The 14,291-nt window shown below is 37.1% G+C and overlaps 1 protein-coding gene across 1 annotated transcript; it reads right to left on the bottom strand.

The window, feature by feature from the left end:
• Nucleotides 1-5,363: 5,363 nt before the first annotated feature.
• On the bottom strand, nucleotides 5,364-14,086 carry mdm2 (MDM2 proto-oncogene). Its single transcript, XM_026363453.1, has 13 exons — nucleotides 13,945-14,086; nucleotides 11,378-11,416; nucleotides 10,339-10,406; nucleotides 10,176-10,250; nucleotides 9,104-9,237; nucleotides 8,864-8,913; nucleotides 8,457-8,515; nucleotides 8,096-8,186; nucleotides 7,804-8,003; nucleotides 7,584-7,715; nucleotides 7,269-7,340; nucleotides 6,968-7,148; nucleotides 5,364-6,025 (listed from the first exon to the last, which is right to left on the bottom strand). The coding sequence occupies exons 3-13, from the start codon at nucleotides 10,387-10,389 to the stop codon at nucleotides 5,556-5,558; spliced, it is 1,515 nt and encodes a 504-aa protein (XP_026219238.1). The 5' UTR covers nucleotides 10,390-10,406; nucleotides 11,378-11,416; nucleotides 13,945-14,086; the 3' UTR covers nucleotides 5,364-5,555.
• Between the last annotated feature and the right edge of the window lie 205 nt (nucleotides 14,087-14,291).

Below are 14,291 nucleotides of genomic sequence, written 5' to 3'. Positions count from 1 at the left end.
CTCGAGTTTCTTAAACTGTGGATGGACGTGCCGCAAGCTTTTGACCAGAACCTGACCCCCAAATAACCTCCAGATACAAAGAATGAAAGAAAAATATTTGAGCTTGTTTTTATTTCACTTTTTCTGAGCGTCATTCTGGGATTTTCTCTCTCAGAAATGTATTTATGAAAACCACGTTATGTGCCAAATAACTTCAAGAACTCTCGTCTGGGTAGTTTAGTATGTGCAAAGGACTCCGACTGTCATTTGACTTGTAGGATTTGTGAATGTAATCCGAATTATGGGGATCAAACTGTTAATCCCCATAAATGAAATGAAATGAAAATAAATAATCTGGTGGTACTTTTATAAAAGCTGAGGTTGTGTTGTTTAGTTATCAGAAAATTATTCACTTCTCAAAGCAAATCAAGCTTCACGTTGCTTTGCAGACATCTCTACCTACCTATATAATTATAGTTTAATGATACACAGTGTATCTCTTCAAAATTTCTCTGTAACCATTCCCCCACCATCAATTGCTTCTTTTTTCCGCCTTAACCGAGTGCCTTAGGATTTGAATGCAATGGTCAAACTATAGTGCACAGTGTAGTAGGCTTACTGGACGTTTGTGGTGATTATGGTGAACTGGAAGATCGTAATGGAGAAACTGTCAATAAATGTCATTCCAGTATCAAGCAAAGGAAAAAGTTCCTTGGTTTAGACGTAGTTCAACGTGATTCTTTTTGATATCAATCAGTTAATCATTCTGGATGTGAAATGTCACATAAAAGACCTTGTGTAATGTAACACAGCTCAAAGTAAGGTATTCAGTTCACTGTGTTCATTTTGTTATGAATTTCGAAGAACGTATGGGATCCTCACATTTAAGAGGCTGCAACCAGCGTATGTTGCCAGTTTTCCTAATATCCGACTGAAATGGTTAATTGATTATTAGAAATGTTGCTGATTGAGGTTCCATCTTTGCAGCTATTTCTTACATTAACGAACATGCGCACCCAGTGCACTACAAAACTAACATTAGCAAATATGGAATAGAGTCGGGGATGTCTGATTTTAAATACAGTACTGTATCCAGGAGAGTTTTAATGGTAGTTTTGGACAAACCAGTTTGTGTTACAGATGCTAGTGAAGCAGAAACCAGGAGCAGGAACAGGTGAATGTAAAACCCCAAGACTGGAGATCACTTCACCTGTGCTGCAATTTAATTTGCACACACAGTACAGGACTCTCAAATACCATTAAATGAAAGTACAGGATTCTGGACTATGAATCATGAGAAATGCTCCAGAACAGTTTAGTAAATGATGTGACGTTTGAGTGCTTAACAGAGGTACGGGAAAATGTTCATGTGTAATGAATGAATGAAGAACCAGCCCAGAGAACTGAACCCTCATTGTAAGTACATTTATGTCCTGCTAATTTGCAGATCTGTGTGTATCTATGATGTAAAACAGAAAAGCATTTGAAAAATAATATTGTTTTTTGAGGCACAACAGAGAGTTGTTGAATGTTACACAGGAAATCGCTCACTGTGATGTTTCTACTGACGTCACAAGAGTTCTGTGTGATTATTCCATTTTACCGTTTGTACATGAAATACAACTTTCCCTTTGTCTATTCTTGTAACATTATTGTTGGAAACAAATGCTTTGGACTGGACCAAATGTAGACTTTGAAATGGAAACAGAAACAGCACTGACTGGTCTGGTGCCCATATCGGTGACTCTTCTGAGGAAGTGGAGAAATGGGCAGAAGATCCAGATCTAAGAAGTCAAATATCCAATAAAAAAATGTTTCTACAAATGGAAAGAGAGTCTGTTGTTTTGTTGCCTTTCAGTTATCTTTACCAGTCACAATGGGAAATAGTTGTTGCCATAAGAAACTGAAACCTTCACAATTTTATCAAATTAAGTGATGTACATTTAATTTTATCAACTATTTTTTTCTGAAGTCACACTTTAGCTTTATAACTTCTACTCTTTGCTGTCTGAAAACATCTTTTTCCACTTCTGGAAAAGTTATGGACAATGAGTTAAAGACGGGGTTAGAAGTCAGGACGGAAGAGAACTGAAACGTCCCACAAAGTATTCGGCGTTTGAATGCATCCCGAACCACCTGAGGTTGATTAATTCAGCAGGTGCTTGATGGAAAAGAAAACTTACCGTGGAAATGTCGTCTGACTGCCAAGAAATGTAAGTTAAATCCGTTAATTTAATGGAAACATACCTGTTGTCCGGTAACGAGCTCGATTAAAAACATTTAGTTATATTTTTAACGCAGCATCGTTACAGTGTGACGTTCAAGGACTCGTTAGTCTCCTTAGGGTTTATTAAACTCCAGAGGAAGACCTTCAGACGTACACAATACTCAGTATTCAAGTAAAACCATAATTTGAAAATACTCCATTACAAGTACCTCTTATATCTTTTACTCAAATAAAAGTACTAACTACAAGCTCTAAATTTTACTTAAAGTACAAAAGTAGAAGTACTAACATGTAGTGATGGGGGTTAATGCATCAATGATACATCAGCATTTTATTTTGTAGTACAATACTAACAGTCACAGCCATAGTCTTAAGTATTGATTTGATGTGTATTCGTGTTCAGAGAAGGTGATGCTCTTTCAGGAGACACCCCCACCTGGACTCATGTTTGTGGACGTCAGGTGTGTGAGTGATGGATTATGTCAGAGCAGCAACAGCTTCGTCTTTGTTTCTTGAATATTGATTGATTATAGCTCAATCTACAATTAATGATTATAAATAATGATTATGTTTGGCACTGAAAAACAAATGTCTAGACCTGTTTCTGACTGACAGCTGTGATGAAGTCCAGTCACACTGAGAGACGAAGGAGCTTCAGTGGATTCATCCGATTTCTGCCTCATTTACTTGCGTGTTAGATGAAGTCCTGAGTGGATGTTTCACAGCAGAAAACTGTGTTCAACTGGCAAATGTGCTGATAGACCTCAGGCAGCCTGAGGCAAGGACGCACAGCATCATCCAAGCTTTTGTCAGAGAGGAGCCTCCTGTTTATGATTCATATGAACTGATCGTTCAAGGATATCTGCTCACTCACACCTCAGGAAACCACTGACAGAGATTCAGCTCTGGATTCGAGGGTAGTAATTGATTTCTGCACAAGGAAAATATATTATGACTAAATAAGTGTTAGTTTGAATGACACCTGTCCTTCATGTGTTCTTAATTTGTATAGTTTAAAGTGGGAAGAAATGTAAATTAAAACAGGTCAGAGTTGTGTTTTGATCCAATCTGATTGGAATAATTTACCTGACATGAAAACATGAGAATACGTGTTGGAAAGTGCAGTATTTATGTCCGCTTCTTATTTTTGACTTGAAATATATTTATTTCAACTACAGTCAAACATGCTTTTTAAATATTAGACTCATGCACTCTTGTTCCTTTACCAGCCAGTTGATGTAATATGCAGGAAACACTGCCACTGTGTGTTTGAATGCAGAATTGCACGTTCAAACAGCAATAGATGAATATTTCTGTCTCTAATGTACAGTTCATCTGCTCTATTCTCCCTTTCTACCAGCATGTGTCAACATATACATATGTGTAATAGCTATTATTGCACTATACAGTACTGCATTTATAGGAGTAGGTGAATAATACTAATGAACCTGTAATGCATCTTCTCATGTGCTTTGTTTATGTTTCTTCAATAAACAGAACTGTCGGATCCACAGGCTCCGATTAAATCATCAAGTTCCCAGGTAAGATGTTAAATTTATATCTTTAAAAAAGTAGGAATAATATTTACTAAGTTTGTTTTTTACATTTATCACACAATATATAATTTATCTATTTATCAACTATCAAATACTTGTTACTGTTACGTAAAACAGAGAAACGCTCTGGTCAATTGATTGTTAAAGCTGTAGGATAAACTTTTAATTAAATGCCGTCGTCATAACGTAGTGGATTAAAAGTAGATTTCCTGTTGAAATGTTTCTGAAAATGAAAACAAGTGAACTACAAGTACTTGTACTAAAACTACAGTACTGCTGTGAACCGTGTATTTGCTGATTTCAGATCAATGACAAACTCATTATAAGAAGTTAAACTTTATTCAGTTCAGACAACTCTGCAAACTGCAGGAATTAGAAATCTCAATAGATTCATTTTATTATTCAAAGAGCTCATAGAAAATTCTATGCTTAAATAAACTTGAGCATCTTAAATAAAATAAATAAGGATGTAACACTTTATTTTAGGTTTCTTTTTTAGCGAGTTTCTTGGAAAGAACAATGAAGTAAACAATGATATGAATTATGTGGAATATAGTTAATGTGCTGTGCACAGAGGGGGAAGTATACGTGTCAAATAGAAAACTAAGTTTCTAATAAATCTGTGAAATCTAAAAATGGCAATCCCCATCATTTCTCAAATTAATACTCAGCTACTCATTTTCTTTCCAAGATACTTCATTTAAAGGACAAAGTAGACTCCTAAAATAAAGGGTGAAGCTTTATTTCTTGGGTCTGTAAATAATTTGCTAGTGTCCTGGAAAGAAGTTTGCAATTTGGTCATTATATAGAAAATAGATGTAGAATAATTTCTACTATAACTTGAAAATGATTAGTTAGGTTTAAACTTTTCTTTATAGGCATTTTTTTTTCCTATTTAATCTCCAATTACAGAATAAATTCCAGGAAATACAGACACATAAACAAAGTTACCAAACGTGTTACTTGTGGCAAGACTTCAAAGGAAATGTCCAGCATTTTGGGAAATACTCCCCAAATTCAGATTTGTGTATTTATATATATATTTGCTCACTTTATCATTAAGTTTGTAAGTGTCAAACTCAATACAGAGTTGAAACTGACACTAATAATCTCATCTGAATATAAGGTGGAGTATAAGGTTTTAGGTGTGAGTGGATTCAGCTGAGAAGGACAGAGGCAGGTGAAGGTAAAAACAGACTGTGTGAAGGTGATTTTCTGTATTTTTCTTCTTTTCCAACAAATCTCATAAATAGATATAAACCTAAATTAACTGATTAAGCCAATTTAAATTATTCCACCACCAGAAAATAGTCAATCAATGCACCATTTCCTCCAAATGTATGAAGTTTGTTCCAAACTAGAGCTTTAGAAATTAAATAATTTATCAATTAGCAACTTTGACAGGCCATTGAACTGGTTTCTGTAACTTATCTTAGAGCTGCTAACAAATTATTATTATAAAACACTCACTGTCATTTATTTTCTCAACTGTTTTGTCTACAAATTTTCAGAGTGGTGTAGAAAAGCTTTTTTAACACCATTTTCTGACAATTACTAGACAAAATGAGTACAGAGGTGAAATGACAGAGCTAACACGCTGCTAGTTTTAGCTTTTTAATTAGATTTCTTTGGGAGGGAAGCGGACAATAAAAATATAACTAACCTTAAAATGAAGAGCAACAGAGATGAAGAGAATTAGAAAGTGCGAACATGTGCCTATGACCAAAAACAGTGAAGTGAAACTGAACTTTAACTTGGTAATTATGTAGGATTATGTCAAAATGTGATGTGTTTCAGCTGAGGTAGGTGAGGATGACAGACTGGATGGGCAGCCTGCAGACCGGACACAACTTGTTCCTTTTCTTCAGCTTCCTGGCACAGACGTAGCAGGACATAAGGTGTCCAGTTCGTCCGTGGACGATGCAGCCGTTCTTCGGCCGGGACTGACAAATGAGACAGGGGTCGAGGCACGAGTCTGGCAGCCGCCACTCCGCAGACACACTGCGCTCCAGCTCAGGGACGACAACGGGAGGAGCAGAAGCTGGGGATGATGGGAGAAGCTCCTGCGAATCGATGGAAGAAGAGGAGGAAGGCTGGGAGTCAGACGTCAAGAGCTTCTCCTGAGAGGAGGTGGACGAGAGGAGATCCTGGGAGTTTGAAGCGGAGGAAGTGGAGTCAGACAGACACCGTGACAGGGGAGGAGGAGTTTTTGCTCTCTTCCCATCTGGAACATCAACTCCTTCATTTTCCTCAACGTCAGAACCTTCAGACACAAAAACAGTTTGGTTTGTATTACCATAACTAGACAAGAAAATCTATTTTATGGTTTTCTGCATTAATTTGTTATAAAAACTGATTTGATCTTCATGTAAATCAAGAGTATTAACAAATGTAATGTGCCTAAAAATAATAACACAAAATAACTCTGATCTTTCATGACTTTGAGAACAACCATAAAAACCTCAGTGCAAAAAGTATGTGAACCCTTGGAATAATGACCTCAAAAAAGCTAGCCAAGTCAGGTGATAGCATACCTGGAGTCTTGTTAAGAAAATTAGTTTGGAGGTGTGGACTCAAGCTAGTTTGACTGACAAAAACCAGTCAAACTTCTTGAGTTCAGCTCAGTACAAGAAGAATACGCCTATGTGAACCATGCCTCACACCAAACGGAGCTTTCACACAATCTAAGATCAAGAATTAATGATATTCACGAAGCTGGAAAGGGTTACAAAGTGATGTCAAAGACTTTGGAAATTCACCAGTCTCCATTTGTAGATTGTTTGACAAACTGTAGACACTTTGGGACTGAGGTTACTCTACCAAGAAGTGGGGGGCCAGTCAAAATGACCTGAAGAGCATAACAAACACTCATTAATGAGGTAAAGAAGCAGCTCAGAGAGACAATTAAAGATTTGAAGGCAGCATTGGGACTGGCTAACTGTGTTCATGAGTCTACAGTAGGTGAATCATTGAACTAGCAGGGTGTCTATGGCAGGACACCACGAAGGAAGCTGCTGATTACTAAAAAAGAACATTGCTGCTGTTCTCAAAGACATGAAAGATCCTATTTTTTTAATGACAAATTAAAGCAGAAAACCACAACATTAAACTTATTTGGAGAAGTGTCCACTAGAAGACTGATGGCCTATTTCACACTGTACCTGAAAAACCTGACTCAAAAACCAACATCGGGATTAAAACTCACCTGTAGCTTCTTTAGCTGCTGACTGGTTGCTCGGTTTTGTGGGCAAAGATTTAGGACTGGAGGATGTCGGGTTAGTTGGAGATCCCTCGGGCAGCCAATCCTGTCGCAAAGTCCAACAGCGGAGACAGTTTCTTGGAAGAGGGGGGTTCACTTCGTCACATTTCGCACACCGCCAGTAGTCCTAATGGAGAAATGTACAGTTAGACTATATTAGGAGCGAGCGTGTGTGTGTGTGTGTGTGTGTGTGTGTGTGTGTGTGTGTGTGTGTGTATTTTAATATGTATTTCCAGACTAGACTCACAGCTTCACTGATTTCTGTGTCTTCATCAAAGGAGTCATCATCATCTGCCTCAAAGATTGTGACCTCATATACCTGGACACAGATTAAAGGTTACAGAAGGTAAGAATAGATGTTTTTTTTTAATTATTATTCTTGGTTTGAGTCTTATTATATAATGTGATAACTGTAAACTTTGTGTTGTAATCTAGTCTGTGTTGAATTTACAAAATAAATACTTGAAAAGAGTTTAGTTTTAGTCTTAACAGGATTTGATGATAGCAGAGTAATAGTATTACCACACTTGTCCTTCAGGGATTAAGCAATAGGGAAGTTTACCTGATCGTCTGCAGACAGAGAGGCATCGTCTTCATTGTAGTCATCTGAGTCGATGGACTCAACCTCAAATTCAACACTGAAGTTGTCACTGTCAGAGTCTGATGCTGCAACAGTGACCTCTGACATTGAAGACTGAACACAGATACAGTCGAGGTTATAAACAAATACATTTTTAATAATAAAATCAAACTGATGTGTTGTGTGTGTGAGCAAAACTCACAGTGCTGTTAGACTCTGATGATTGGCTGCTGTGTCGATCCCGGCCGCTTCCCAGGCCACCAATCACACACCAGGACAGGCTGTCATCAAATGTCAGGGAGTAGCTGTCAGATCTCCTCCTCTTCTTCCCTCCCTCTTCCTCCTCCTCCTCCTCTTCCGACTCTTCTTCATCTTTATCGTCCTCTACAGTGTTTGAGGGTCCTGAGAAGGTGGATGGGTGGAGTTTAATAACATTCACACAGTTTATTCATTTATGAGCTGTATTGTGGAAGTACCTGAGGAGAGAAACTGACCTGGGTCACTGCTCCTGCAGCTCCTCCTCCTCCGCCGCCTTCTCCTTCTCCTCCTGTCTGGGGACGAAGAGCAACTTTCAGAATCTGCCTCCTAAAGAAAAAAAGAAAATGCATTTGGATTTGAACGTCAAATTCACTCATGAGCCCTGCAGGTCACCATGTGTTATAACTTGTACTATGATTCCTGCAGTTGCCTCTTCAGTTTTTTTTTTGCTTTGCCTGGTTTTTTACTGGACAAGTTAACTCAAAAAAGCATATTAGGTACTCCAAACACTACAGCACTGACTGATAAGCTTCTAAAAACACTGCAATGAGACATAAATTTCCAGCGGTATTATAACCGTGTGTGTGCGCTCATTACCTCTGTCACCCTGTCTGTCTGAATGTTACTTTGGGGTTCATCCAAGCTTGGTGATGACTCTAAGAAGAAGAAAAACTGAGTTTAGTTTTGTCAGAATTAGAACAGACCAGAAGTGAGGTGCAGAGCAGGGCAATTCATCTATATTGCAACTTTACTTCTAGTATTTTCACAGGGGTTAAACCTACAACTCAACCTTGGAGCCTTAAAGGAGAGAGATGTGAAACAGAGCCTAGTTTATATTTATTGTTCAGTACAAAGTATAATTAAGAACTCTTGCTGTGAGTAAAGCAAATCTTAGGCACAGGTGTATTTGATAATACACCTAAAATTTACATTGTGACCATCGTGATACTGATTTCGGGTTATGTTGATCAGTCAATTGAAATAAAAGAAAAAAAAATTCTAACCTTGGCTCTTCACAGCCACCAGATTCTTGGTGATCATTGCAAACAGAACTCTGAAAGATAAGCAACAGTGTTTTAGTTACCTCACTGGCAAAATCTGCACTAGGATCAATTTTTAATTTATGTCCAACCTTTAATACTGCTTTTCATTAATGACTGAACTCTATTCAACCTAAGAAACTGTCATCTGATGCTGTTATAACAGGTCAAAACCACACAAACATTGACAATCCTCTGTCTCACCGTGGCTCTTTAACAGAAAAGCTGTCGATTCCTAACACCTGCCCCAGTGCATCCTGGGCACAGTGGACGATGTGCTGCTGCTTCTGGTCGTACAGCTGCTTCTGCATAATGTACTGACCCAGGTAGAACATCACCTGAAAGAGAGAACATCACAGATGCATCAAGGTAATAAATCAATTAAGTTTTCAATTGATAAAACAAAGTGTCTTAATTTATTAGTATTATTTATTAGAGTATTTACAGCAGTGGTTGTTAACCTGGGCATCAAGAACCTAACAAGTGAGCTGCACAGTTGTCATAACTTTGCAAAGATAATTTCAGTGTCTAAGCACATGCTCCGTGTTTTTCATATACAAATACACATTTGAGTGTCAAATATGAAGAATTACTTCCTCATTTACAACAAAAGTACTTCTTGTTTTGCTGATCATTTACCTTTTGTAACCTTTGTTGTTTCTAGTTAAAATATCAACTAGCAGCCCAGATCAGTTGTTGTAAACGAACATAATTACCATGTTACATTAATGATAGGCCAAAATTAAAAAGGGGATTGTTAGCGCATGTGCAGTTGACAGAAATATGCTTTTATACAACACCAGTGTGTAACCAAAGACTGCATGTTAAGGTAAGAGGTATCACTCTGTAAGACCTTTGAACAACCAGTAGTAGAGTGTCCCTGTAGTTCCAAAAACTCCAAACAGTGTGAGAGATCTTCTCTTCTAAAACCCATCAGCTGATCTTGCATTAGTTTAAGAACATTTAAATAAGGACGCTCAACTGTTGAGCAAGTTGTATGTGTAAATTCAATCAAATATCATACAATTTGTATTCTGTATCAATATTCTAATTTCATAAATCACCATACCACATATATTAATTACCAGTTTCATGGAAATGTTTTTTCTTTATTTTCCATGCCAGTAAAAACTTTGATCTAATGACTCTCTGGCCAGTGGGGAAAAATTAAGTTGGACACTGATAAGTATCGACTATGCAACTGAATCACAGCCAACTGCTGTTCATCAGTTTAACATCTAACATCAAACCACTGAGTCACTCAAATATGCCATACCTCCTTCATAGTGAAAACATCTTTAGTGGCTCCTGCATGTTGCAACAAAGAATGGAACTCTACCTTTGGTCTGACCTAAACAAACACAAACAAGAAAAGGTTAAGTAAACAGTAAACAGTTGGTTAACAGGTGACAACCAGTAAAGACGTCAACTGCTCTCACCAGTTTGTTGTCGTCAGAGGTGTCGGCACTGAGCTCCCTGTCATCTGACATGATGAAGCTGATGGTTTCTGCACACATACACAGAATAACACATCATATGGATTATTCAATAAATCAATACATGACTGAAATACTAAATAACAGTAAAGACTTGTATACCTTTTTACCAACTAACTGATCAGATTTGGGGGCCTCCTGATGTACAACTACAAACCTAATGACCCCTGAACATTTGGTCTCATGCAAGAACATTTCTGTATTTTTAAAATCTTCCTACTTTTACTGGTGTTGCATGTGAGATTAGTCAAACTCTTAACCTTTTTGTGAAGAACTGAAAATAATAACAAATCAGTTCTTACCAGTGGTTCTTGGATGAGGCTCATTGATTTGACTTGCAGAAATATTTAAACTTTGACTCAACTGCTGATTTGTCTGGAGGAGTGTCTACACTATCTTGAACTATAAAAAATTGCCTGTCATCCACCCCCTTTTAAAAAAACCTAACATTTTTAAATTAAGTTTATTATTGTGCTGAAGTTAACTTTGCTGCATAGAGCTAAGTATAGTAATGAATGATGAATTGGTACCCTGTAAACAAATCTCACATTCTTCCTTCTTAAAATGATCAGATTCATATTATGGGGATCTCTTACAGAATCGAAATACACAGAAAATACACATTACAGAATCATCTTAGTTTTAGTATTTACAGTGTTTGTAGTATTGTCACTAAACCTAACAGTAGTACATACAAAATAGGTTGCCTAGCAGTTTACTACTTTTTTGTTAGTTTTTTAAAAAATGACATTTTCTTCGAGTCATTTGTTTAAACTACATAATTTTGCTAAATAATAAGACATTGTCAGGATATAATTATGTTGTAAATTACACTCAGAGAGCCACTGGCAAAAAAGTGACAATTTTCTTCAAATCAAATTGTTGTTTTAGCAATTTTTTAAAGAACATGTCAACATTATTAGTATTTAATCATATGCACTCAGCTTTCAGTTATTAATCAGATAAGATTTAAAAGTCTTACCTGTGTTTACAGAATGAGAAGTATCAGCAGCAGTCCATCCTGTGCAAATGAAAAGATATAAAGTGCAGTCAGAGTGGAGCAGAGCAGAACTGCAGCCTCTTATAGGCCGGTAGAGACATGTCAGGACTAGACCAGTCTAAATGTCCCGTCTGGTCTAAATGGAGCCTATCAGGGCCTTAGAGCGCCTCTCTTGGTTGAGTCAGCAGCAGTGAGTTGCATGTTCAACCTAAAACAGACTGCACCACCTGATTAAATCATACAGCTCTGTGTAGACATGCCGAGACTAGTCCACAATGACTCATCAATGTCATAACCAACTAACCAGGGTGACAAAAACCTCACTAACCAGCAGTAACCAAGACTAAGTAATAAATAAAATACTGGCCTGAACTTATTGTGTTTCGCCAACAGGCCTGTCTTCTGGCTTTAGGGGGAATACGGATAAAGATTCAAACTTGCACAATTTTTCCATCTAAATTTTTTGGGAAGTATTTAAATTTAATCAAGGCTCATTCAAAAACATTTTAATATGTATATTAAAGCCTTTTTTCAAAACCTGTTAAATGAATTTCAACCTTCAAACTGACTGAAAAGAAAGAAAATAATGTAAGACATAAAGGGGAATATGAAACAAAAATGAATAAATCATTATAATTCTGCATTAGGTCTAACATTGAACTATGTAGTGACAAGTCAGAAATGAGGAAAAGGGAAAATATTTTTATACTGTATAATAAGAGTATGAGGAAACAGTTTGAATTTCTAGGTTTTTAGGTTTTTATTGTATAAGTTTTTCTCCTACTAATGGAAACACTGAGACATCCTGCTACAAGCAGACAAGCAAGTCAGTGACAGGACAGAACACAATGTCCTGAGGGTAATTTCGCAGATGTAAATACTGTTTTCCCAGGTATTAATATTATAACAAAATCCATATATTTCGATTTTCGATTACTCAGAGAAAACGTCCTCAATTAGTGAACTTGACTGTTGATAATGGAAATGTACAAATCTTGTAATAATGTTTGTGCAGAATGTTTAAATCGTTTAGATTTTCTGAAGAGACATTTTTTATTTAGTTTAGTTTGAAATAGTTCCTTTTTAATCAATTTGTATTCTTTTTTTTTTTTTAAACTTTCATTGGTAAATAATTTGACTTTTGAGTTTTTTAAAAACTCAAAACTGTTGTTTGGTCGCAACAGACATCTTTCCTGACTGTAGTTCCGTGTATTGGTCTCAAATATACTAAAGGTGCTAAATTACCTTCTTAAATTTGTCTCCCTGATTTGCAGGAGTAGATACTTGGAAACTGTGTTTTCTGATGTTCTACAGACTAAACAATTGCTCGAGAAATAACCAGAAAGCAATTATGAGAACATTAGATTTCAAAACTTCCATCAAATTTGAAATGTTTATTTCAAGCATGTACACAAATCCTGACTAGGGACATGTCTGGCACCGTTTAGTCGGTCAGTGGGAACGTGTTTGGACATTGTTCTGTTGGCGGAACCAGAAACAACATGTACCCGTACGACTGGAACACTGAGCGGTGAGCTGTCGCTGAATTACCACCACAACACGCCCACATGTAGTAAAATATGTCCGGGCTTGTCCCGCTGTGTCGTTACATTACTCTACTCTAGACCCATAGAGACTCATAGAGACTCATGGAGACCCATAGAGACTCATGGAGACTCATGGAGACTCATGGAGACTCATGGAGACTCATGGAGACTCATGGAGACTCATAGAGACCCATACAGACTCAGGGAGACGGGCTGCACTTTCTCCTTCATCATAAAGACCCATTTAAACACACCTGCAGAAGATTAATGAGCAGAAACCGATCGCTAATCAAACACACACCGATGGCTTAAAGTTAAAAGCCAGTGACACAAATTAACTACAATATTTAAACATTTATTTGCTCAACTGTTTGCTAGTTACCTTTTTATTTTTAGTAGCTGAATAAAAAACAAGCGACGTTTTGCTCACATCAATCCGAAAATAGACAAACTCCTCTTACGCCAATGTTGCTCCTGAACGTAAACATTAGCGTTAGCTTTATTAGCCAGAAGACTAAAACCACAGCGGTCACCACTAACTAACGTTCACTAGGATAAAATAGTTAACCACAACATTAAAAACAGCATTTTATAATTTCAAAATCAGTCCAAATTAAATGCAACAGCAGCGACACGTTAGTTTGCTAACAGCTAACGTTAAATTACGGTTAGCTAACTAACCAGCGTTTTCGTTCAAACAACTTCACACTACTCGAAAGGCAAACCGTACGTTGAAAAAATACCGTAAATTAAACTTAAGGCATTAACAAAAGCTCGCCATGGTTTACTGCATTTTACAAATGCAATAAATCAAAGTGTGTTAGACCATTTCGTTCTTATAGAATCAAAACAGCGTCACACCTCGGTCCCACTCTGCTCCGTTAGGAAAGACCGAGGCTTTGCGGCCTACTAGCACGCAGCTTAACACCTGCTAACTCGTGCTGCTGCTAATGTTACTGAATTAAACTCATGTGTACGGAAGATTAACCATCATTTACGCACCTTTTCAGCTACTGTTGATCAAATTATCCAGTAAAATCCAACAACGTGTATTCACCAGTATTCCCGACCGTTGTACGACTAACTATGCTACAAACGCTCGACCTGTTGTTGTTTACTGCTGATAGTTGAGTGGCGCCCCCACTGGTTCTAAATACACACTGCACCTGGAGCTCATTCACTTCCTGAATTTATTGTTTTGAATAAATTGAAAATGAAAATTAACTTGGACACTTTTGTTTATTCTTCAGTATTGTTTTAATAAATAGTAAAAATATGTATGAAAAGTATTACATTATTATTTTCATATCAATAGTGGAAGTTATTTACTCATGTAAGACACAAGTAGA

This window comes from Anabas testudineus, chromosome 23 (assembly GCF_900324465.2).
Source record: "Anabas testudineus chromosome 23, fAnaTes1.2, whole genome shotgun sequence".
Lineage (NCBI taxonomy): Eukaryota > Metazoa > Chordata > Actinopteri > Anabantiformes > Anabantidae > Anabas > Anabas testudineus.
The sequence above is the reverse complement of the archived record's forward strand: the minus strand, read 5'-3'. Positions and strand labels throughout refer to the sequence as shown.